At 53.9% G+C, this 25,822-nt stretch overlaps 1 protein-coding gene across 5 annotated transcripts in view; it reads right to left on the bottom strand.

The window, feature by feature from the left end:
• Positions 1-25,822, bottom strand: part of ZNF423 (zinc finger protein 423) — a 329,875-nt gene that overhangs the window by 16,504 nt on the left and 287,549 nt on the right. For all 5 annotated transcript variants that reach the window (XM_033845086.2, XM_073795610.1, XM_073795609.1 and 2 more), the window contains 2 exons: positions 14,492-14,623; positions 12,724-12,839 (listed from right to left, as the gene is read on the bottom strand). In XM_033845086.2, the coding sequence (XP_033700977.2) occupies positions 12,724-12,839; positions 14,492-14,623 (248 nt within the window). The remainder of the gene's footprint in view (positions 1-12,723; positions 12,840-14,491; positions 14,624-25,822) is intronic.

The following is a 25,822-nucleotide window of genomic DNA, read 5'->3' as shown; positions in this document are numbered from 1 at the left end:
GAAGAAACTGAGGCCCAGAAAGACAAAGCAGGGAATTTCCTGGCGGTCCAGTGGTTAGGACTCTGCGCTTTTACTGCTGAGGGCCCAGGTTCAAACCCTGGTTGGGGTAATAAGATCCCGCAAGCCGAGTGGTGTGGCCAAAAAAAAAGAGAGAGAGAGAAAGGCAAAGCAGCTTGCTAAGTTATGCAGCTGGTAAGAGCTGGCTGAGCTCAAACGGCTCGGTCCTAAGGCTACCCTTCCCCTTTCGCTGTCCCCCGCCCACCCACTGAACCTGTTACCCACCCTTGCCCATATCACAGCATACAGTGAATCTCACTGCAGCCCTGGATGAGCCCCAGTCGGTCCGTGCTTGATTTTGTCTAAACTCCAGAAGCAGAGCGAGTGGGGCCACATTCATTATTGACACAGCAAAATTAATTCCTGCCACCTCCTCGTTCCCCCTGCACGCCCGGCCCCAGCCCCTTGCCTCTCCAGTGAGTGCTGACGTGGGGCTGTCGACTGGCGCTCCTGAAATGCCAACTTGCATTTCTCATCATTAATTTCTTTCTAAATGTCATTAGTAATTGTTCCTGCTCAACCAAAGAGTGCAGCCCAGGCTCCCGCCGACAGCACCCGGTTCTAGTCTCTCCGCTGGAGGGGGCCAAGCACCCCCAGCCCCCCAGACCCTGGCATCCTGGCAGGGGGAAGCCAGCCCACCCCCAATGAGTTGAGCGGACAGACCACGGTATCGAGAGACAAAGCAGACCTCATTTTCAACACGCTTGGGGCTCTGCGATGGGAAAAAGCCTGCCCACAGCATCAGGGCAGCAGTTCAACACTCGGGCTCTACAGCCAGGCTACCTGGGTTCAAATCTCTTCTCTGCCACTGCCCCGTGTGCCTCAGTCTCCCCCTCTGCAAAATGGAGAGAACAACAACACTGGCCTCGAATGACTGTCGTGAGGATAACACAGGATACTCAATGCAAAGGGCCCCCCCTTAGTGCCTGGGGTTGTTGCTGTTATTATTCCCCCACCCTTCCTTGCCCCTCAGGCTCTGCTCCGCCACTTGCTAGCTGTGGGACGTGATATTGAGTCTCCCATCTGTGAAAGTGGGGCAGTGACATCACATCAATTCTACCCCCAACGCCACCCCCTCCGTTAGGCCCTCCTGGGCCCGGGCACTGTGTTCCGTGTTTCACAAACAGTGCGTTGCATCCCCACATTAACCGTCCAGGACAGGCAGCATTGGCCCGCTGTCCGGGTGAGGACGGTGAGTCTCGGGGGGAAGGACACATGTCCCAAGGTCACAGGGACCTTGAAGAAGCAACTGAGATTCACACCCTCTGGCCCCCAAGGCCCTGTGTCTTTCCTGTACGTCGGGCTGCCTCTGTGTCTAAGTCAATGAGGGGGGCAGGGCTTCGTACAGTGCCAACCTCTGGGAGCCTTGGACCAACACGGCACCCACTGCTCTTAGTATTATCATTGTTCTAAGAAACTGAAGGCATTTGGTCCCGGCTGGGACAGCGCCGGCGAGGGGCTGGGCTCACAACACACACAATGGCTGCCGGCCTCAGGCTCCTGGCAGCGCCCCCATGCCCATCTGTCACGATGGCATGGTGCCCCTCTAAAGTTCGTTGGCCCCCCGCCCTAGGGCATGAGTGACAGGCTCCAATGGGCAGACGGGCAGCCGGAGGCCGATTCCAAGTGCCATCTCTGCCCGGAGCCGGGCCTTGGGAGGAGCCCCCCCAGCCCCCACCTGGGCCTCCGCACACTTCATCGCTCAAGCAGGCAGAGCCCCGGGGCTCGCGAGGGCATCTGAGCACAGCCAGGCATGGGCTCCTGCAGGGCCCGCCCCTCCCTTGCTCCCCTCTGTGGTGACCACGGCAGCCGCAGCTCACCCAGAGCAAGACGTCCACGTGCCCCAGGAGCCTGGCGATCTCCGAGTCCCCTTCTGGAACTCTTACCCTCCTCGGAGGTGAGGCCTGCCTGCACCCAGCACCCAGCACCCAGAGGCCTGCCCTTGGCTCTTAAGGGCTTGAGAGTCGACTGCAAGTGCACTGCCCCAGCCCTGAGGCCGAGAACACAGACACTAGTGTCAGGCTGTGTGTGTTCATAGCCCCGCGACTCCAGCAGCTGTGTGACCCAGGAGAGCCTCAGTTTACCCATCTGTGCCATGGAGATCGTCACTGTGAGGTCTCAAAAGACTGCGCACGTGAAGAGATGGAATCGGGCCTCCAGCAAACACTCGGGGAAAGCTGTCTCGCTTTTACTACAGTGGGTGAATGGCTCAGGCCTGTGCCTGGGCCTCAGAAAGACAAGAAGCAGAGTCACTGCCCACCCCTCAGTCTCCTCCAGACGTAGACCCTAAACCTGCACACACGGCCCCTTGGGAGGCTCGGCTGCCCCAAGCGGTGGCAGTGGTGAGACAGGACGCTGCTGCTGAGGGTGATACGTTTTACTGTGAGCAGCAAAGGCTTTGCCCCACTCAAGGGTAAATAAACTAAGAGACACAGACAGACAAGCCTGGAGACAAAGAGAGGAAGGGCCACAGCCCCGGCCTCCTGCGATGTCACGTGGGGCCCGGCTGCAGGCTCTGCTGTGTACAGCGGTCCTGTTGTGTGAGACTTAGCACACCGCATGGTTGCTATGATGCTGTGCTTTAAGGCATACATTACACTAGGTTACGCCGCAAACATGGAATCAGTACTCGGCCCGTTCGTCCCCATTGGTTCCCTATTCCTCTCCAGGCAGCACTTGAGGGACACAGGCCTTTGTGTGTCCCCAGAACGTGCACACACCTGGCACGTAGTAGGTGCTCAGCAAATCTTGTGGGCTGCCCTGAGCACATCCACACGTGACAGGCTGAAGGCGTGAGTCGTGAAGGAGTGAACCGAAGCCCATGGGTTGCAGCAGCGACCACAACACTGGCTGGTGCTCGCCACACCTGGACTCTGACCAGACCCGGAGCTGACGGCCTTTCAGGCACTGTCATTACCCTCCATTTGCTGAGGCCCAGAGAGGGTCAGTGACTTGCTCAAGGTCACAGAGCCACTCGGTAGCGGGGCTGGGATTTGCAGCCAGGCTGTGTGGGCACGCCACACCATGTTGCCACGATTAACGGAAATCAGGCTGTGCTGGGCTCTGGTTTCCTGACCTAGTGGGGAAGGCAGGACACTGAAAAGCACGGTAATTACCTCCAGGAAGCTTTATATTCCAAGTGCTCACCAAGTGCTTTTCCGCCCATGAACTGTCCATCCTCACAAAACCTGAGGCAATAGGTCCTACCCCATTGTACACTCAAGGAAACTGAGGCCAGAAAGGTGCAAGTGTCTGCAACAGAAAACGATGGAGGAGAGGCAATCTGGGGAGGACTCCAGTGCCAGCAGTCGGTTCTCACTGCCCAGAGCCACCGCTGGGTGTCACCGGGCACCTCCCTCTCGTCCCCCCAGGCCAAGCCCAGCCAGGCCCTGCTCTCCCTGCAGTGGTGGATGGCACAGACTGGGCTGTCCTTAAAGCAGGAAGGAGGAAGACACTGCTGCTCACGGAAAGCTCAGCCAAAGAGTCAAATGCTAAGCTTGTGCCTAGAGCGCTTTCAATTTTTAATTATTATTAGTTATAATTATCCGGCTGGTTCTGACAGCAGCAGTGCAAAGAGGCAAGGAAACCGACTCCTTGGTTACCCATCTTATAAGGACCAGGAATTTTAAAAATGGGCTCCTAGGATCTGCAGTTGCAACTCTCCTTCTTTTACTCCTTTCCTTGGTTTGTGTTCTCTTTCCTTTGTTTCCTACTTTCTAGGAGCTAAAAACAAATATGGTAAAACATACGGTGGATGGATGGATGGATGGATGGATGGATGGATAGCAGAAAGAAGCTTCACCCTCCAGAAACTCACATTAGAATGGGAAGCCAGGTGCAGACATAATTGTTGTAGTCTGTATATAGGCAAAGGGATCAGGGCGTTAAATGCAGGGCTGGAGAAGCCCAAGGAAGGAGAATCAGGGAGGGCTTCTCAGAGGAGGCACCCCCTGAGCTGGGGCCTGAAGACCGAGAAGAAGGGAAGGGTGTTCAAGCAGAAGGCTCAGCAGGGGTACATGCGTCCCGGAAGCCAAGACAAGAACGACCCAGAAGAATGAAGCAAGAAGGTGCTCACCCCTCTCCAGCCTGACCGCCCTCTTCTCTGTTCTCTGGACTCCCCAAATCTGTCCGTGCCTCTGAGCCTTTGCACTGGCTGTTCCCTTTCCTGGAAGCTCCCCCGGCTCTTCCCTGCACTGGTTCTTTCTCAACCTTTAGGACTCAGTTGAAACGCCAGCCTTCCTTGACCACCTGATCTGATTTTTCACCCCCAACACCCCCTCCTCCTTGCCCCGACACACATGCACACAGACACGCTTCACTTTCTGTCCCAAAGCAGTGTTTTACTGTCTTCAAAATCCCACAGTCTGAAACGACCTCGTTCACGTATTTCCTGACTTATTGTCAGTGTCTCCCGTAGACCATCGGCTCTGTGAGAACAGGGACCTTGTGTACCGGTTCACAGCTGCAGCCCAGGCCCCCGCAATGGCACCTAGAATAGGTACTCAGTAAATGTTTGTGAAACGAAAATGGAACGAGGGAAAGGGTCAAAGCAAATGTTCACAAAGGCTAAGAAGGAGGCGTGCCCCTGGAGCTCAGACCATGCCCCTGGCTCACAGACACCTCCCCCTGGCTGGGTACCAGGATTCCTCCCGGCAGGGCCCAGCTTGCCCCATCGGAAGGGCTCCAGGTTGCTAGTTAGAATACCTAGCTTTGCTTTTAATCAATTGTAATCATTTAGCTGGCAGCGGCATGATTAGGCGCACACAGCAAACAGCGTGAGCTAATCCTTTAAACGCGCCTGCTCAACGCCAGGCTGGCCGCTTTGCCGCTGCAGGCCGGCTCCGGACGCGCTTCCTGCGGCCCCTTGCTTTGTCGATGAGGGAGTCTAGACTCCAGGGCACGGGGCAGGCCCGCTGCTCCCCGCGCCCAGCCCAGCCCCGTCACAGAGGTCTGCAGGATGCCAGACGTTCCACCACCAAGAGACCTTTCTCTGGCTCAGCCTCCTGTGACAGCATCCGGCAAAGCTGCCGTAGGTGGGAAGGTGGCAGCGCCAGGAAGCGTGAGGTCTTCTGAGCTTCCTGTCTCCACGACTGGACCCCATCCTTCCTCTCCCCAAGCCTGACCTGAGCTGAACTGACCCCCTTGCTCCTTGCAAGAAAAGTTGCAGGTTCCTGGCCTCAAGCTCCAGCCTTACGAACACGGCTACAGGCCTGGCTCCGCACAACGGTCCCCAGGGCGCTTCTGCCTGGGTCCACCCGCAAGGAGTTTCTTTTGCATCCCCCGTTACCGCTATTTGTGCTACCTGCTTGGCCCAACTACTAAAATCGTTTCCGGTTCCCCTGACACAGGCTTTTTATAGTTCAGCACCGCAGGTCTCATTTAAATCTATTAGCTCATAATAATGGCAATTCATTTAAACTTTGGAGGGTTTCTGTTTGCCTTGGTGGCGAAGACAATTTGGCTTTGCATGTGGCTCTGCCATTTGCAGGTGACCCTGGGCAAATCACTCAACCTCTGAGAGCCTCAGTTTCCATATCTGTAAATGGGAATAAGAGTGCCTACTTCACGGGATTGTGTTGAGGCAATCCACACAAAATGCTTAAGACAGGACCTGGCCCACACTAGGGATCCACCCAGGGTGGTGGCTGTTATAACTACTTCTTGTCCAGTTTCAGGAGGAGCCTGTCCGCCTGTCACTGGCCAGCCACGTATGGATGGGAATCAGTGTGCCCCCTCATGGCTTCCCTCAGCGATAGTGAAGAATGGGATGCAGTGAGGCTGTTGGGAAGGAGAGAAGGCGATGCCATCCCTGCCAGTGTCTGTGGACACAGAGGTGTCCACGGGGATTCAAAGACAGCTGGGCTGGGCAGGCAGAGCCATTCCCTCCCCTCAGGTCAGCTAACCCCTGGCAAGGGGCCCACAGGGCCCTGGGCCTTCATCTGCTGAGGCCTGAGGCTGGAAATGCAAGGCCAACAGCCCTGACATTTTCGCGGTCTGTGGCTTACAGGGTTGTCTCACATCCCCAACCAAATCTGCATACCTCCCTCCACCGAGCCCGGGCACAGCTAAGGAAAACGGGGTCCAGAGAAAAGGCCTGGGACAAAGGTGCTTGGAAACATGTAGAAAGGGGGACTTCAAGTCCCAGCCTCTGGCCCCCACTCCATGCCCTTTCCCCCTTGCCTCACTGCTCTGTACCCAGCACCTCCCATGCCCCATTGGGGGCCTCCAGTGCCCATGGCCTTGAGACTTGGCTGGGTGCCACAGAAGGAAGGATTTAGAATCTCACTTTGTTCCAACTCAGGCCAGAAATCATGAAATCACAGCAAACCCCAGATGGAGGGGACCCTAAAAAGTCTTCTGATCTTAAAATGGCTAATGCTAGTAATATACTACTACTAATGAAAACAATGCTAATAATAATAATAGTAAACGATAATAAAAACAGGCAGGTGTTAGTAATAACCAAGCTCCTCCTACGTGCCACCCACTGTGCCAAGGGTTTTATGACACGACCATGAGGTAGAAACTATTAATACTCCATTTTACAGGTAAAGAAACTGAGACCCACAGCTGACGAATGATGGAGCAAGGCTTCAAATGCAGAGCCGTTCTCACAGACTGTGCTCGCAGCCTCTCCCTCTGCAGCATTTCAGACAAGGGCTCTGTTTGCACACCCCTACCGACAGGGACTTCACCACCTTCCATTTCTTCCACGTGTAGACAGTTTTCCCACGTAGTGGCTATCTGTGGTGTCTACCAGCCATGCTCCCCTTCCCCTGACGGTTGGCATTGAGTGGCCCCACCTAGGGCCACAGCTCACTGGAGCAGGTTTGGACAGTTGACCTGAGTGCAACCATCAGATTCCCACTCCAGGGACCTAGAACCTGTTGCCTGCACGCCGACTGTTACCCACAGTCACCATTTCTGGGTGAGCTGGGTGTTGCTGCCGGCTACTTGTGTAACGACATCCCCACACTAAAGACACACCTGTTGAAATACCCAGGTGTGTCTGTCTCAGCAGAAACGACAGGAGCTGCGGCGGTGCTGGCCACCTTCCTCCTCGTATAGAGCAGCCCAGAGAGTCAGGCTGCAGAGAGAGAACACGACACGAGCCAGAAAGGGGCAGAGGCAGAAGGTCCCTGCCTTGACAAAGAGCACTTGGTTCCTGGGAACTGGACAGCTGAAAACTCGACACTTCCTGCTCCTGGCATCCAAAGCCACGCCTGTGTCCCTACAAGTTAAATCCCGTCTTGCTTGAGCTATAACCCCAGAGAGCGATGCCTGAGTCTGTCAGAGAAGAAAATCCACGTCCCGAGTCTCGGCCCACTACCGGAAGTCTGGGGGCCACTGGAAGCACGCTGAGGACCCCCTCATCCCAGCAGAGCTTAAAACACTTGAAGGGCTTCCCTGGTGGCTCAGTAGTTAAGAAGCCGCCTGCCAATGCAGGGGACACGGGTTCGAACACGTGTGGGACACGGCTTCCCTCCAGGAAGATCCCACATGTCGCGGAGCAACTAAGCCCGTGCGCCACAACTACTGAGCCTGCATGCTAGAGCCCGTGAACCACAACTACTGAACCCACGTGCCACAATTACTGAAGCCCACGCGCCTGGACCCCCTGCTCCACAACAAGAGAAGCCACCGCAATGAGAAGCCCGTGCACCGCAACTAAGAGCAGCCCCTGCTCGTCGCAACTAGAGAAACCCGTGCGCAGCAACAAAGACCCAATGCAGCCAAAAATAAATAAATAAAATAAATAATTAAAAAACAAACACTTGAAGACGACTGTCCCCATGCTCCCCCGGCAATCCAGCCAAGTCTTCTCCTGGTGAACTAGCCCCCTGAAAGCTCCTTGAAACCAAGCTGCATGCCCGGAGCCTAGCACCCTGCCTGGGCTGAGTGGTGTGTATATGTCTTTGTGTGTGCATTTGTGTGTGTGTTTACACGAATCTTGTTCAGGCTTCCCTATTTCTTCTCCCTACCCCCAGCCCCTGGCAATTACTGGTCTGTTTTCTATTCCAGTATTTTTGCCTTTTTCCAGAACATCATGTACATAGAACCACACGGTATGGAGCCTTTTGAGCCTGGCTCCTTTCACTTGCCCTTTACCATTCACGCATGTTGTTGTCTGTATGAGCAGTTGCATTTTATTGCCAAGTAGTAGTCCATGGTACGAATGTAAATACATCTGTCTGTTCATTTACCAGGGAAGGGACCACTGCGGGGGGGCGGTTTCCAGTTTGGGGCCATCATAAATAAAGCTCTACCGTCATTCACATAGAGGTTTCTGGATGAGCGTGTTTTCAGTTCTCTGGAATAAACACCCAGCAGTAGGATTGCTATGTCATAGGTTAACTGTATGTTTAACGTTGTAAGAAACTCAAAAACTATTTTGCCACACGGCTGTACCATTTTTGCATTTCCCCAGCAATGCGGGAGAGTTCCAACTGAACCTCCATGCCCTGGCTGGCACTCATCGGTTTTTTGCTTTTGTTTTAGTCATTCTACTAGGTGTATAATGGCATTACGTCATGGTTTTCGTTTGCTCTTCCCTAATTACTAACGATGCTGAACATCTATATGTCTTCTTTGGTGAAGTGTTGAAATTTTTTGCTCCTTTTTTTGGGTTGATTTCCCCTCTCATTATCAAGTTTTGAGAGTTAAAAAAAAATATGCTCCGGATACAAGTCCTTTATCAAATATGTGATTTGCAAATATCTGCTCCCTGCCTGGGACTTTTCATTCTCTTAACAGTCAGTGTCTCTCAATTTGGGTTCAAGACATAAATCAGATAATATGTCTTCCCATTGTGATGCGCGGTTTCCCATCACAATGGGGACAAAATCCAAAGAGCTCTGCTGTCCTATGAACCTTGCCATGACCTTGCCTCCACCCACCGGCCCCCTTCACACCCCCCACCCACTCACTGTGCTTCAGCCAATTGTCACCTTCTGTTGTTCCAGCAACACACCTGGCTTGCACTGGCCACAGGGCCTTTGCACTCACGCCTCTCTTCCACACACTCTCTCCCTCTCACCTTCCAGACCTCAGCTCAAATGCCACCTCCTCAGAGAGGCCCTCCCTGACCACACTCACCAAGCTGTAACCAACCTCGCTCCCATTATGCTCTAGCCTATTACCTGGTTTTATTTTCTTCGTGTCATTGACCACTATTGGAAAGTGTCTATCAATCCCTCCAGAATGTAGGCCCTATGGGTGTTTCTCTGTCTCGCTCACCACTGTCTTGTCAGTTCCTAGATCTAGTGTCTGTACATAATGGGCCCTCTATCTACATGCTTTGAACAAATAAAGAGCAACTTGAATTCCCTCTCATGCACCTAATCAATGAATGTGCCCTGGTTTGTCCAAAGTTCTTTAAGTTAATCTCAGTCTCTGGGCAGAGCCAGGTAAACTCAGAATCAAACAGGACCTGCACCTCCTTCTTTCTGACAACTCCTATTAATGCATCTTAAGAGAACACTCCCTTTGGAGGCACGCATATCACTCTGACACAGACCAAGCCTTCCAGAGCCCAATCCTACCTCTATTACCTCTATATCCACAGCAGGAAGTCAGCTCCTACAGTGAGAGCAATCTTAAATTTCACATCTTCTCAAGACCTCTCAGCCCAGAGTCACTTGTGCCTACAAACGTTAGCTGCCCTGAGTCTCCCCACTGGACCTACATGACATACAAACCGGAGAGCCACTCAAGGCCCCAGCAAGGGCCAGGCCCTGTCTCCTGTTGCACCCCCCAAGCCCCCACATGTCACTCTAGGGAAATAACCCACTCGTCTGCCAGCCCCAGCTTCACCGTAATGACGATGAAATTTTCAAGGCCCGAAAAACCCTTCTCTCAAAAAACCAGAAAATTGTTCCTCAAGTTACTTAACGAAAGCCATTATTTGCATAGATTTGGCATTGCTACAATACTTCCATATTTAAATGGTCTGTAATTAAAATCATTAATTGCAGAAAATAGTGACTCGTTAAGGCTATAATTTAGTGAGGTTCTTGGCCTCTGAGGATCTGCCTTAAAGGTTGATGGGGTGACCCAGGGAATCATCAGCTCACACACACCATTCTGGTGTCTGGGACGTCTGCAGCCCCAGGTGCGCGCAGCCGAAGCAAGATCTGGCTTGAAACCACAGCTACCTACACCTGTGCATCACGAGCTAGGCCTCTGGCCCAGGGATGCTGACGAAGCTTGAAAAAGGCAGGACTGGGAAGTTTCTCTGGGCAAAACCTCAAAGCCAACAAGGAGAGCACTCATCCCTCTCTTGGCATCCAGGACAATGTGGGGGGACCAGAGGGCTGAGCGAGCCCGAAGTTGAAGTGAATCATAGCTTATATGAGCTCGTGCGTTTAAAAGCGGCCTGCCATGTCGGGCTATAAAAAGCTTCAGTTGTCTGGGGACTTGGAGCCCATTTTGGTAGCTAGGTCAGGCTGGTAAGGCAGGTGGAGACAGGGTGAAGGGTGCATAGCCCGTGCACGAGCAAGGCTTCCTGGACAGATGCCCATCAGGGCTGGAACCAGTCCCCTTGGTCAAATGAGAGGGCAGTTAGCTGTTCCCTCACAGGCCTCGGCACAGAGGTTCACACTCAGTTTGTGGATCGATGGGGAGACAGCAGTGGGCCCTGGGTGCGGGCACTACCTTGCTGGTGGTCATTTCGTAGCAGAACCCCCTCTCTGGGCCTGGGTCCATAATCCTGTCCCACACTGAGATGGAATGAACGTTGTGTGAGAGGTACAGGACTTACAGGAACTCAGAGGGGCTGCCCGAAGAGTGAAAAGAAATGGGCTTTCCAGCCATCCACCTGGTGCAGTTCAAGGTCAGAGGCCAGGCCTGTCCGCTCTGTCTGCCTGGCCCAGGCCCGGGACCAGCCCATGGGAACAGGACCCTGACTGTCGGATGGTGAATCCCTCCTGTGCCCTCTGTGGGCCTGTTTTCACTTCCTCTGGGTGAAGTTGTCAGCAGCCGTGCAGACAGGATGGGTCCAGGCCTGGCTGAGCACATGGGCTATAGCGCAGTGAAGCGGGCTACCCTGCAACAGGCATGGCTACACCCCTTCAGTCCCAGAAGAGGGCCACCACTGCTGCCCTCCAGCGACATTATGACTCTGCTGTGGCTGCAGCCCTGAAACACGCAGCTGAATGCAGCATCAGCACCTGCATGGGGGTGCAGGCAAGGTGTACGGGGTGGGCGGACACACCTGGTGGGCCATAGTGTGTGCTAGTCCTTGGGGGTGGGGCTGTGAGGAACGCCAGCTCTCCTCTCCTTCCAGTCATTGGGGGATTCCCTCCCTCGCCCCTGTGACATTGGGCATGGCCACCTGAAGGGCTCTGGCCAAGACAACGTGGGAGCGAGATGTGGGTCGCTTCCCAGTGAAGCTTTGAGAGCGGTCTGCGATCGTCACCCCCTCCCTTCCCTGCTTCGGTGACCACGCAAACATGAGAGGAGATGAACCCGCCATCGGCCCAGGTCACTGACTGTCGTGAGCAGAGTTCCTCCCCAGCCACCTGATACGTAACACAAGCAACAGATAAGTCCTTGTTACCTGAAGACAGGGCTAAAGGATGTTTGTTCCCGCAGCAGAACCTAACCCGCATCCCAGCTGAAAACAGTGTTATTCTCACTGTGTGATATTCCGGCGTGTCTGTGTGTACGTGTGGTACTTCTGTGGATGCCTGAGTGTTACCTCTTTGGGGGTGTGGTGTTATGCTGTGTGTGTGTGGTGGTACTCTGAAAATGATGTCTCTGTGTGTATGCATAGGGACTGTGTGTGTGGAACTTTCCTTTGTGTGTGCAGTGTGTGTTTGATGGTGTATGTGTGTGGTATTTCTGTGACAGCATGTCACCTCTCCAGTGTTAAAAGAGTTTCTTGCAAAAACCAGTGCGTGAGAAGGTGGTTTCACCTGCACACAGATCTGGGTCCCCAAAAACCAGTAACAGGTGGGAAGGGGCCTGTGGGATGCCGAGGGGAGTGGGCTACAGGAGCCCTGGGAAGCCCACCACAGCCGCTTCCTTTCCCAAGGACCCTCTCAGCTACTGCAGGCCCTGGATGGGGGGCTGAGGAAGCTGTAGGGCTGTGGTGCCCCATCTGAGGGCCACATCAGCCTCAGGACCACTGGCAAGTATCCCTTCCTCTGAGTTGGGGCCCAACCGGTATCCATTGCTCTCACTTTTCTAGCTTTCCTGGGCATGTTGGAGGTTCCAAGATCCCAGATCCAGCTTCCGGCCACACGCGGCCCCAGGACTCAGCCATGCAAGCCACACGGGCCACCAGCCATAGATCCAAAGTTCAGTGGAACATCATCATGTAATACCAGTGGGGAAATGAAATCCCTGAGAGGGGAAGGGACTTGCAACGGAAACGGCACAAATGTTAACCGTTCCGACTCTGGCTCCAGGCTCAGCTGCTATGGTCCAGCTCTCCTGAGAACGCTGGACCAGTGAGGCCAGGAGGCCATACCCCATACCAGCCAGCCAGGAGGGCAGCCACTGGCTCCAGACCCACAAGCACAAGTCCAGGGCCTGTTGCTTTTGCGGCTGGGGTGGTGCTGAGTACAAGATCCCACCATCATGGATTCACCCCAAGACCCTCAGTGCCAATGGGAGCCCCAGAGAGCCCCAGGAGGGGTGTGTGCAGCGGACAAGGGCACTCACCTGCAGCTCGGTCTGGAAGAAGAACTTCTGTGGGCACTGCGAGCAGTCGTAGATCTTGTCCTCCTGTCCGTGCACAGCAAAGATGTGCTGCTGCAACTTGTTGGCCTGGACGAAAACTGGACATGGACATGGACATGGCCATCAGGGGGCCAGACACTGGGGACACGGGCCCGGCCAACCAGAGCAGCTGCTCCACACCACTCCCACGTAGGGATCACCCAGGCATGGACACGGCGGCCAAACAATGGGCTACTGGAAACACTGTTGGCGCACGCTAGAGAGGGCTCAAGCCAGTGAAGTTGAACTCTGCCACTTATAGGCTGTGCAACACTGGACAAGTCACTTAACCTCTCTGGGCTTCATTTCCTGAAAAATGAGGATCACTAAAGTATGTAGTTCACTGGGTGGCTGGGAGGATCAAATGGGTTAATACTTGCAAAATGCTTAAAAGATGGCCTGGCACATAATTAGCCCAATGAATGTCATCGTCTTCATCATCGCCGTTTGCCAGATACCTTCCAAATGTGGGCTCCTTGAATACACACAGGCCTGTAAGGCGGGCACTGCTATTATCCCCATTTTATAGAAGAGAAAACTGAGGCACTGGGAACGTTGTGACTTGTCCCAGGTCTCACTCTGCAGGTGGCAGAGCTGAGATTTGATTTAAATAAGCTCAGCACAGTGTCTAGTACAGGAAGGCACTCAATTAACAGGAATCACTCATCTTGCTGAGGTTGTCAGCATCCTCGGATCTCCACACAGGGGCCCCCGTGTCCTGGATGGGCAGACCTGGCAACTGAGGCCCCTTGGTGCCAGCCCCCGACCCAGCTCACAGAGTGGGATGGTAACAGATGGGTGGGGGCTCCTGAGGTGGAGGGATTGAGAGGGAAGAGGCACCAGTGTGTGCCAAGACTCCTGGGAACCCCAGAGGGGTGTGAGTGTGCGGGGACTTCCCCCACTGCGGAGCCCCTTCCTCGGGCCTGTCGCAGAGCAGGTCACAGCCCCAGCCTCCCGGTGGCTGTATCCTCCATGTGGTCCGGACCCTGGGCACACACAGGAGGTGGCCCTGAAACAGCTGTGTGTCTGGGAGGTGAGCACTTCAGAGATCCCCTCCTGCCAGGCGCCCTCCCCAGGGTGGGCTTCCCGCCGTGGCAGACGACAGATGTCAGGGAGAGGCAGGGGAAGGCCAGCCTCCCCCACGCACACCGGCTGCCATCTGGGCAGCAGGAGGGGGGCCGGCAGAGCCCCTGAGACTCGCCTCAGGCCGGGACAGCCACTCGCCTGGGCCAGCAGCCAGTCTGGGGGCTGGGGACTTGGCCGGCAGAGCTGCCCTTGACCCCTCCAGCCTGGAGCACGGATGAAGCAGGGGCTGGGACAGGCCAGGGAGGAGGGGGAGACAGGAGGTGCGCGAAGGGGGAACCCCACTGGTGCTGGACAGAGCTCAGAGACGAGCCTGGGGTCCGTGAAGGGCCAACTGCAAGGAAGGGCAAGGCTGGGTGGGAAAAAGCGTGGTAGCAGTTGAGTGCAGGGGTGGGAGGAGGGCTAGGAACCCACGCTGCCGAAGAGGAGAGAGCAGAGAGCGAAGACGGGAAGGGCCGGGGTCAGCTCTATGTGGAGGCAGGCGGAGCAATAGGGCTGCGGATCCCTCAGGGGCTTCCCCGTGAGCTCTGGGGCCACGTTGGGCCAGATGCTGAGGGCCAGGGATTGAAGCGGCCGGGCCCCCAGGTCCCTTCCCTCTCCCCACGTGCTCCCCGCCGGGCACACTTACCTGTGAAGCACACGGGACACTTGAAGGTGCCGCCCATGCCCTCGAAGCTGTGCTCGATGAGGTGACAGAGGAGCTTGGCCGGGGAGTCGAACATCTGGTTGCACAGCTTACACTCATGGTTGATGCCTTCCTCTGCAAGGAGAGCCACGGCCAGTCAGCAACCCTGCACACCGTGTCCTCCTGCAGGAGTCCACATGCCCCCAGGACACCCCAGGCCAGCTCTCCCTGACCCCCAGAACCAGGGCTGTGGAGGGGCTGTGGATGCCCAGACCCATCCCAGCTCTAGATGGTCCAGCTCCCGGAAGGCTAACAGACCCCAGGGGGCGCCAGCCCCAGATATCTGGCTCTTGAATGTGTCATTTGCTGTGATTTCTCCTGCTGGTCTAGCAACAAGGCAAGTAGCTTGAATCCTAGACTGTATCATAGAGGAGAGGGGCCCAGGATGCGGTCCGCATGGGAAAGGGAGTCCAAGCAAAATTTTAAAAAATCCAATAGACCATTTATCGAGCATGTACTGTGTGCCAGGCGGGGATTCTGTGGGGAGCTAAGCAGGTAATGCTCTTGCCCCCATTCTAGTGGTGGGGAGACAGATAATAAGGACAATCAACACATAAGCGTCAGGAGGTGACGAGGTAACACAGGGAGCTCTTGAGGGCAGAGTCGAGGGCAAGGCCCTGAGGTGGGCCCACGCGGGGCCATCTGGATGGCAGTGAGGGGGCAGTGCCTGACGGTTGGGGGGCCAGGGACAGCATGGGACAGTGGGGACTCAGGGATGCACTTCGCAAAGAGCCTTGCCGGCCACTAGAGGGCTTGGGGATTTTACTCTAAGAGGGATGGGCAGCCCCTGGAAGATACTGCAAAAAACAATAAAGTGCTCTTTTAAAAATTTGTAAACAGACAGTCTACCCAGTGCTCACGGACAGTGGAAAGACACCCTTTGCTGCTTCCAGATCAGAACACAGCTCCATCTCCCCACCTGGGGGCTGCTATGACCCTAAACCCTCACTCAAAGGTGCCCAGAGAAGAGAGGGTGACCTGAGCGCCAGCTTCCCAACAGCAGAGCTGAGGTCTGGTGCCCTGACACAGGACCAGCAGGGCACAGTTCAAATCCTGGCTTCTTCTTCAAGCCATGTGGCCTGGGCAACAGTTCACTTTCAGTAGAGTCCCTGCTTCACAGGGCTGTGAGAGAATGAAAGGGGCCATACCAGTGACCAGTGTGGCCCACTGGTCAGTAGCGGTGACGGAGAATCGCCCCAGCTTGAGTGACACATCACCCAGGGTTGGAACCTGACTCTGCTACTTACTGCATGATCTTGGGCAAGTTATGTAACCTCTCTGTGCCTCGGTTTCCTCTTTTCTTAAATACTCAATAATAGCTTCCTTAACACTACACACCTACGAGAATGGCCAAAATCCAGAACACAGACAATACCAAATGCTGGCAAGGATGTGGAGCAACAGAACTCCCATTCACTGTTGGTGAGAATGCAAACTAACACAGCCACTCTGCAAGACTGTTTGACAGCTTCTTAGAGAACTAAACATACTCGGGCTTCCCTGGTGGCACAGTGGTTGAGAGTCCGCCTGCCGATGCAGGGGACGCAGGTTCGTGCCCCGGTCTGGGAAGATCCCACATGCCGCGGAGCGGCTGGGCCCGTGAGCCATGGCCACTGAGCCTGCGTGTCCGGAGCCTGTGCTCCACAACGGGAGAGGCCACAACAGTGAGAGGCCCACGTACCGCAAAAAAAAAAACAAAACAAAACAAAAAAAAACTAAACATACTCTTACCATATGATCCAGCAATCTCACTCCTTGGTATTTACCAAAAGGAGTTGAGAACTTATGTCCACACAAAAGCTTGTGCGTGGATGTTTATAGTAGCTTTATTTAAAATTGCCAAACCTTGGAAGCAACCAAGATATCCTTCAGTAGACGAGCGGACACATAAACTGTGATACACTCAGACAATGGAATATTATTCAGTGCTTAAAAAAAAGACATTGGGGCTTCCCTGGTGGCGCAGTGGTTGAGAATCTGCCTGCTAATGCAGGGGACACGGGTTCGAGCCCTGGTCTGGGAGGATCCCACATGCCGCGGAGCAACTAGGCCCGTGAGCCATGGCCGCTGAGCCAGCGCGTCTGGAGCCTGTGCTCCGCAACAAGAGAGGCCGCGACAGTGAGAGGCCCGTGCACCGTGATGAAGAGTGGCCCCCGCTTGCCGCAACTAGAGAAAGCCCTCGCACAGAAACGAAGACCCAACACAGCAAAAATAAATAAATAAATTAAAAAAAAAAAAAAAGACATTGAGGAACCTTAAATGCATATTACTAAGTGAAAGAAGCCAATCTGAAAAACACTACATATTGTATGATTCCAACTATTCTGGAAGAACTATGCAGACAATAAAAAGCTCAGTGGTTACTGGGGCTGGGTAGGGAATGAATAGCAGAGCACAGAGGAATTTTAGGACATGATACCACTATGTATGATATCATGCTAATAGGTACATATCATTATACACGTGTCCAATCCCACAGAACGTACACCAAGAGTGAGCCCCAAGGAAAACTACGGACTTTAGGTGACTACGATGCTTCACGTTAGGTTCATCTTCACAAGAAAAATGTACCATCATGGTGAGTAATGTTGAAAATGTGGGAGGCTATGCACGTGTGGGGCAAGGGATCGAAGGAAAGTGTGTATCTTCCTCTTGATTTTACTGTAAACCTAAAACTGCTTTTTAAAAAGCCTTTGAAGAACAGGCTTTAAAACAACGTCAATCCCGGGACTTCCATGGTGGTCCAGTGGTAAAGAATCTGCCTTCCAATGAAGGGGATGCGGGTTGGATCCCTGGTCGGGGAATTAAGATCCCACATGCCCCGGGGCAACTACTGAGCCCGCGCGCCTCAACTAGAGAGCCCACGTGCTGCAACAAAAGATCCCGCACGCCTCAGTGAAGATCCCACGTGCCACAACCAAGACCTGACACAGCCAGAGAAATAAAGAAAATAAAGAAAATAAATATTTAAAAAAGCCAATCCCCCCCATCAAATAGCCTTCCTCTTATAGTTGATGTGAGAATTAAATGAGTTAATACTCCTTTAATACATGAAAAGGGGTTTTGACCAGCCCCTGGCACACAACAAGCACTCAATAGGTGTTTGTTGCCAAGCGTGCCAGTATCGGGGAGAGTATTATCTGGGACAGCCAAGGACACAGGCTCCCCTCGGGCTCCCCCAGGGAACCAGCCTCACCAAAGGTGCCAGGTGCTCCGATTAGCCCTCAAAGGCAAGAATTAGGTAGCAGAGGGGCTCTGCCAGTGGCAAAACACAAACACAGATGGGCTGAGGCTCCTGGCGAGTCCCTGGGTCCCCAGGCCCTGGCAGGGGCTGGCAGGGACAGCAGGCATCCCCCTGGCCCAGCCTTCCCCCACCCCCACCCCCGCCCGGCACCCCACCGCAGAGGCGCAAACACACACGTGCGTGTGCAGGTGGGCCTGCCCCACATAGCCCACTGGCTGGAATCTTCCGGGTGTTTGTCACGCCCCTGGAGCCCCGGCAACTAGGCCACATGCACCCGACAGAGATTCAAGCTGATCTTCCATTTATACTGGCGAAAAAGGAATTCATTGACAAGTTTTGGGACACAGGGCAGGCTCAGCACGCTCGCCTCACAGGCCCCAACGCACGTCCTCCACTTCCCTCAGGGAGGCTCTCATCATAATTAGAGATGGCCTCCAGTGTGGGGGGACTGCCTCAGAAGACCCCCCCCCACAACACATGCCCTGCTCACCCCCTCCCCCGCCCAAACAGTGCTTCACAGAGCCTGGCACAGAGTAAGGAATGAGTGAATGAATGAATGAATGAATGAGAGAGATATCACCCTTATATATGCCCTCCCTGTTAGGATGTGGACATCTCCTGCACATTAATGAGGCAGAGGGTATGTGAAAATGATGACTGTACAGAGGTTTCTATTTTAGTTAACTGAAGTTTAAGTTTATAACAAATTGACTCTCAGAATTAACCCTGCTTGCTGGGAAAGCCACGTTTCTAGGAGAGAAAAAATGGGTTCAGAGGATTAGACCACTTGCTGAGGTAACACAACCAGCTGGGGGTGGTACTCTGAACAAGATACAAAGCCCTCCCTATCCTTACGCATCCCACCTGCACACCACCTCCAGGCAGCCTCCCCGACTATGCCAGCTTGCATGGCTGCCCCTGGCTGGGCACAGTGACCCTGGATTCATCTAACCATATCCCATGAGTCTTCCTGATCCCGGCAACTAGGCTATAGGCACAGATAATGTCCTCTCCTCTGGTCCCCAAAGCATGAGGCTCCACCTGGGCCCACAGGAGGGGCTCAGGAAATACTCATGGAGAAGAGATGCCCTGGCCGGTCTCTCCCCCTCTGCCCAGCTAGAGCGGGTTCCCTGGGCTTGAGATGGCAAAGGAGGATGTACTGCTGTCTGCCGAGTGAGGGCCTTTATCCACTTGGCTGTGAATGGAGACGTGCCCATCTGATACACAAACACGGAGAAGACAAAGAACGCTCCTGCAACTTATAAATCGGAGAAATCACGTCTCACAGTCACTTTCCGTCCTCCGAGCGCTGAGCAATTCATCAGCCGGTCCCCCCGATTCATAGACGCAGCTACACCCTGCACCCATGTTCACAAATACGTGCACAGTCAGGCGGACTAGAGTTGCAAGCCGGTTCCGGGGCCGAAACAGCTGCCATTTAAGCAAATCACAGCCCCAAACCGGTGCCCATGTGAGGTTCCGGGATAATTAGATCAAGAGCCCGATAGACAACTATCTGGTCCCTTTCCTCACTCCCCACCTAACGTGTTTAAGAGTCAAACCGGGGAGACAGGAGAGGGAAAATAAAACAAGCAAAAAAGTAAAAGTGGGTGAAAAATAATAAAGCCTGAGGACTTCCCATAGACCTGGGAACCTCTCCCACTTGAAGGCAGACCTTCTGATTTGCAAATCTTCTTCCTGAAGGACAAGGCCCTCTCCCCACCGGTGGGGGCTAGAGGGGCTCCCTGGGGGGCCCATTATGTGCACCTCTGCCTATAAAACCATCCAAACAAACAGTGGGGAGAGGTGGCAGGGGCTGCCCCAGTTAGTGTGCAAACACTCCTTTGCGTGCCCGTGACCCAGTACCAGCCAGCCCGTGGCTATCGAGAGAACTCACTGTCACCATCACTCTCACCCCACCGGCGCTGACAACCTTTCATTCCATCCCAAGTCGCAGGGTCTGAAGACAGCAGCACCCTCGGAGAGTAACTTTCCTGAATTATATAAGATCACACAGGCTCGGCGACACCTTGCAGCAGAATGACAAAGCTGTCTGGGAGTCCACAGGCCCCTTCGCCCCGGCGTGGGGCTGGAGGATTTTGTGAGTGAAGAGGCACAATCGCTTCCTCTTCTTTCTGTTCTTTTTTTTTTTTTCTTTATAGCACATGACAGGCGTCCATAAGAGAGACCCACGCAACTCAAGTGCATTATGCAGCCCCGCTCATCTGTAAAGTGAAATGCAGACTTCACCCACTTGCTGTGCCGGAGCGTGCCTCCCAGTCCCCATAAGTCAGGGCTGGCACGCGGAGTCTATTGATTTATTATGATTTTTTAAAAATAAAAATAAATAAAAACCCAAACTGCCAAACAAACAACCCGACAAGCATGAAAATCCCAGAGTCCCTCTCTCTCTTTTATTTTTTTCCTCTGCTCAGGAATAATAAGTGTTAATTTTACACTTCATTTCTCAAAAAAATAATAGGATGTGCTTTTGCTTAAAACCAAGTCAGCCTGCTGGAACCTTTCAGGCTGAAACTGTGTCAGCCCAAAAGGGGAGCAGAGGGCTTTGTGGAAGAGCATCGTGCCGAGATGATAGCTCCCTGTAATGTCCTCGGTACCGACTTTTGTCTCCAAAAGCATTTGATCCCTGGCAGACACATACTTATTTCCATACAGGTCTTGGGGGAAGCCAGGAGGAGAGAAAGCTGATTATCAGAATCCTGAAGGTGAAGCTCAGGTGGGCCCCACTGATGTCAAAGGCAGGCCTGGGCACACACTCCGAGGCCATAATTTGCTGCCTGGGAGGGAGGGGCAGCAGGCTGCAGTGGGGAGGGGACAAAGCATTGTTCTTGGACTCTAATGCACTGAGCATGACCCGCTCCCACCACAGCCGTGGGCCCTGCCTGGCCCTTCTCTAAGCAGGGACCCCACTGGGAAAGGCTGCCCCTGAGAGCGGTATCGTTCATGTGTAAACCCCTCTAGGAGAGAACCAGTGACGGCCACCTGTGGAGACAGGGGACATGATTAGCTACCTCCATTCAGGAAGCAGCAATTAAGGACACAAGAGTTAGAACCAGAAACACCTGGGTTTGAATTCCACTCCATCACCCACTCGCTGTGTGTACTTGGATAAGTTCGTTAACCTCTCTGAGCTTTAGCTGCTTCTGCTAGAAAACGGGAAGCATCATCACAGGGTTTTGTAAGGTAGCCAAGCAGGCTTCTTCTGCCACAGGACGACTGCCCTCACTGAGACACCCTTCCTCCAGATCAACTCTTCATCCCCCTCCCCTCACTTCATCCAGGTGTCTGCTCAGATGATGTCGCCACCAAGGCCTACCCAGACACCGCCCGGCAGACAGCACACACACCCCATCCTTTCTAGAGCCTTACCCACCTTGAATTTCCTTGAGAATGCTCACTGCCAGCTGGCATAGTACAGAGATGATTGTTTATTTTAACTCTCTGAATCTCTTTTTCACACGTACACAGAGAACACACACACACAGAAAGAATAATATAAGCTCCACGAGGGCTATTTTGCTCACTACTATGTCACCAGTGCCTGGAACAGGGCCTGGCACAAAGTAGGTGCCCAGTAAATAGGGAATGAACGATTTGTGTAAAGCACTTAATACAATGCTTGGAACATGGGGAGGAGATACTGGTAAATGCCAGTTACCAGACACCAGTGGTCCCCCCGAAACTTTTAGGACTGAGGGCTTATAAAAAGCTGTTCTTGCCTTCAGGAACTTGCTGTTTGGATCCTCACAAGATGGCCTGGTCCAGGAGTGCAGGCACCAAGGGGCTCCCTCAACTGACAGAAGAGGAAAAGAAGCTTAGAGGGCAGAGCCCCTACCAGGGAGGGGGCAGAGTGAGGCGGGGGTGAGGTGCATGCTGGTCACCACAAGCAGCCCTCTCTGGCTTTAGAAAATACCAAAAAGGCCACAGGACTTGAGACCTGGGACCTAGCAAGCCACCCTCTGCTCCTCAATCACCCAAAAACCTCTGGCAAGAAGGAGGACAGTCAGACCCACCCTCCACGTTTCCATGTCTGAGCCAGGTGGGCCCCCCTGCCAGCACCAGCACCAGCGTCAACTACAGGTGGCAGAAGCGCTGGGGACTTTTCCCAGGTGAGGGGAGGTGGCAGTGCCCACAGTGACACAGCCTGGGCCAGCCCCAGGCTGCAGCGTTGTCCCTGCAACAGCATCTCTGCAAACGGAGGGAGCTGAAGAGGGGTGCACAGGCTGCCTGGCCGAGCTGAAATCCTCTGTCACCAGCTCGGGTAACGAACTTCACCGGACTTCAATTCCACAGTACCAGGGGCTGAGCCCACGGCCCACCCCAAGGGTCAGGTCAACTAAAGGCCCCTGAGGTCCAGGGGCCCAGGCTCATGGCGATAAGGAAGAAGAAGCAAATGAGAAGGCAAGAGGAGGACCCTGGGAGAGGACCTCTCTGACTCCACGCCAGTAAATAACCAACCTCAAACAGACAGGTAATAGAGACAAGGGCCGATGGGGACCTCCGTCCTTTGTTCTCTATGAAGAACAAAGACCTCTGGGCAGAAGAGACGAGGGCAGGCAGATAATAATATCTGGGCAGCCAGATCAGCTTGTTTATCTATTGATCTGTCATTAAACACCACAGGAAACGAACCCAGGCAAGCCAAGAGGAGAGGGGAGGGAGGACATTTGGGCTGGAGTTGACGAGGGGCAAAGGAGGAAACAGGGTCTGAGGCGGGCTCCTTCACCAGAGGCCAGGCGGAAACCAGGGAGCCTGGAAGCGGGGGCAAGGGCTGATCTTGGGATCCCCAACCCGGTAGGCCCCAGCTTCCCTCCAGCATCTACATCCCTGCTGGGCAAGGTGTGGTCTCTGGCCTCACCTGGGAGCTGGTCAGAAATGCAGAAGCTCAGGCCCCATCCCAGACCCACAGAAGGAGAATCTGCATTTTAAAAGTGCTCCAAGAATCTGGAGGTGCATTCAAGTTTAGGGAGCACTGAGCTCTATAAAAGGGCTTCTGGGGACACTGATCTCACTAGAACCCTGTTGTGATGAAGCTGTACCTTCGCCAGGACTGTATGTCTCGGATGTCTAAAACGGAGTCCACTTTTCCACAGCTGCTTTTGGTCCACACTTTACAGAAGGCTGAGAAATCCTCGACAATGGGAAACACTTTCCTGTTATCATGACCGGGATGAAAATGGTGAGGGTGTCTTTGGAGGGGAGACTCTGCAGTGGGCAGCTAACACTCCCCCAGGCCACCTCAGCATCCCCACGGCCCCAGACCCCCAGTGCCAGGGTGCTCGGGGTGCCCAGGGCCTCCCATCACTCAAGAATACCCAACCATTGCTTGAAGGCATGCCCCACCACCGCTGCCCCCATTTTGGGTCCCCATTTTCTTAATTGATCCTGGAGGATGGGCTGTGCCCTCCCTCCTCCCCTCAGAGGCACCTTCCCAGACCTCTCTGGCCAGGAGGGACCCATCTCATGGTCCCCCATGCTTCAGAAAGGCTTATAAATGAGCTCTGGCAGCCTGAACTGGGGCCCCACAGGGGACCTGGGCCCTCTTCAAAACAGAGCCCTGACAATTAGGCAGCCTGAGTTTTGAAAGGCTTGGGATTGATGGCGTGGACAGTAAAAATATCACCTGGGGAGCTGGGTGTAGTCCTCTGAGGGTTGCCTGAGGTCAGTTGCCATGGCAACGGAGAATGAGCTCAACCTTGTAACTGACCCTTATCTTTTTTTGATCTGTGGGCCACTTGGGGCCAAGGCTTGAAATCAACTGGAAAATAATCCGGTCACATATCAGAAAGAAAACTATTTATACTTATTTATCCAGGTACCCACCAACGTCCGCCTTGGACAAGGATGCCAACGCCCCAATAAACTGACACGGCATGTCCACGCGGAGGCTACCAGTTGGCAGGAAAAGGGGAGGCTGAATTCCCCATCTCGGCAGAACGTAGCTCTATCCCCATGCTGGCAGGCATAGGCAGGTGGAAAGGGTCACCCTCCCCAACGTCTCGCATCACTCTAGCCGGAAGCGCTGGGCCCTCTTGCCCTCCGGTAAAAGTCCACCAGAGGAGTGGGGCTCTGAGATTTCTACTCTCGTCTGGTACTCGGGCGTTGTTTCAGCCTGGCTAGATCACTAGGCTGTCTAGCTTTATTCCAGGGTCGGAAGAGGCGTGTTCCCAGCCTTGAGGCGGGACAGGGATGTCGAGTAGATGTGCCTCGCTCTCTGCACCTGGGGGAATTGCTGACGTGGGGTTTGGGGAAACAGGCTGAGGGGACAACTACAGGCCCTTCTTCCTGCACACACACCCCCGAGGGCCTGGCCGGATCAGCCGCCCGTGCACCCACTCCAGGGTTCCCGTGGCAAGACGGCCATCTGGCCAGGGCCTGTCTCCAGCACGCTGCTATCCTAAGTTACAAGTGCTCGCTCACTCTCTCCTCCGAAACTCAAATCAGAAGACTCCAGATGGTTCCATTGACCGACTGCTCCCAAGAGCCATGTCAGATGGATCTTAGCTAGGGGTCAGTTAAGCCTGAGCATGATTCCGGGTAAATTTCCCTTGAGATTTCCCATCACAGCAAACAGGACAGTTCAACTGCCTGCCTCTCTCCCACCCTTGTTTCATCAAGATGATCTTCTTTTGGGAGTGGGGGGGAAAAACACGCCTGTGAACTAGGCAGCTCGGAAGATATTCCTGGCTCCCCTCAGACCTGCAGGGTGACTGGGCTGAGCACTTTCCCTCCAGGCCTCAGTCTCCTCATCTGTGAAATGGGGAGAAAGTCGCCTCCCTCCCAGGGCTGCAATGAAGAGTGAGTGAAAAGGAGGATTACAGCACCACCGCCAGTGCTACTATCGCTGCTTTGGTTCTTTCCCACATGATTGGACCCTGAAACTCCACACCCAGGGTCTTGTAACACAAGCCCTCTGCGGGAGTCACCAGGGCAGTTGAATCCACCTTCAGTGTACATTTCAAGAGCCCTTAGCACCCGGCACATTGCAGCTATGCGATCTATGTTACATCCACCCACAAAATACCTCTGGGTCCATTTTCCTTGTCTCTATCCTCTTCCGCCTCCACACCCCTCCTCATATTTGCGAGGGCAAAAGCTGTGTCCAGATTTCAAACCCTTTGGCTCAGCTCTGGCTCACTGCAGCTCCCTGCTTCTGACCACAGGAGTTCACTCCATCTCCCCTCAGATGCTCCTGCGACCAGAGTTTCATATTTCTTCCTGGTTCTTCTCCTAGTTCCTTTCTCTTAAAACTCTCTGGGATTTCTATGGAGGTCAAAGCAGAGCCTGAGACGAGGACACGACTCAGGTTCATGTGTTCCCCCACCCCCTGGGAATGGTCAGCCCTTCTTCATAGCTGGGCCCATGCACAGAGCTCCCTAAGGGCCCCAGTGCTCTAAGAATCTCCAACAGAGGCTGGCCCCGCTGGACCGGGTCCTCGATGGAGGGAGGCTCCTTCTGGTGCTAGGATCTGCTTCCGTGCTGCCAGGGAACCCAGCCCTGGATGGTTAATGAGAAAACACACGATCTTTGCAGACAGCTCTGCTTACAGACTTCTTTGGCAAAAGAAAAGTCAACCAGGCCCTGGACAGGTCCTCCAAGAGATGGGAGGTGCCGATCTCAGCTACTTTAAGGAAAGAGAGCGAAATAAATGAGTAAATGATCAAATCAACCACAGACAGATTGGTGGGCCTTCAATGAGAACCTGAGGGAGAGAGAACTCTTGGAGTTCTAAAGAATCCAAACTTCTAGAACTTGAGACTCTGGGGGCTTGAAACATCCTACTGATGAAGACATTCCATGGCCCTCCTCACACACCGGCCCCCGCAACTGCAAAAGACAAAGACGCTCAGAAAATAAAGATTCTGCTACATCCCCTGGGGACCCACTTCTTAACACGCCAAACACCTACTGATGTATATCCCTGATCATCAGACTCAAGTTTTCCACAACAGGCAACAGCTTAAAAATCCATCACGCTAATAATCCTCAGATTAATGGCCTCTAATAAC

Source organism: Tursiops truncatus, chromosome 19 (genome assembly GCF_011762595.2).
Source record: "Tursiops truncatus isolate mTurTru1 chromosome 19, mTurTru1.mat.Y, whole genome shotgun sequence".
Lineage (NCBI taxonomy): Eukaryota > Metazoa > Chordata > Mammalia > Artiodactyla > Delphinidae > Tursiops > Tursiops truncatus.
This window is presented reverse-complemented; position numbering and strand designations above follow the sequence as displayed.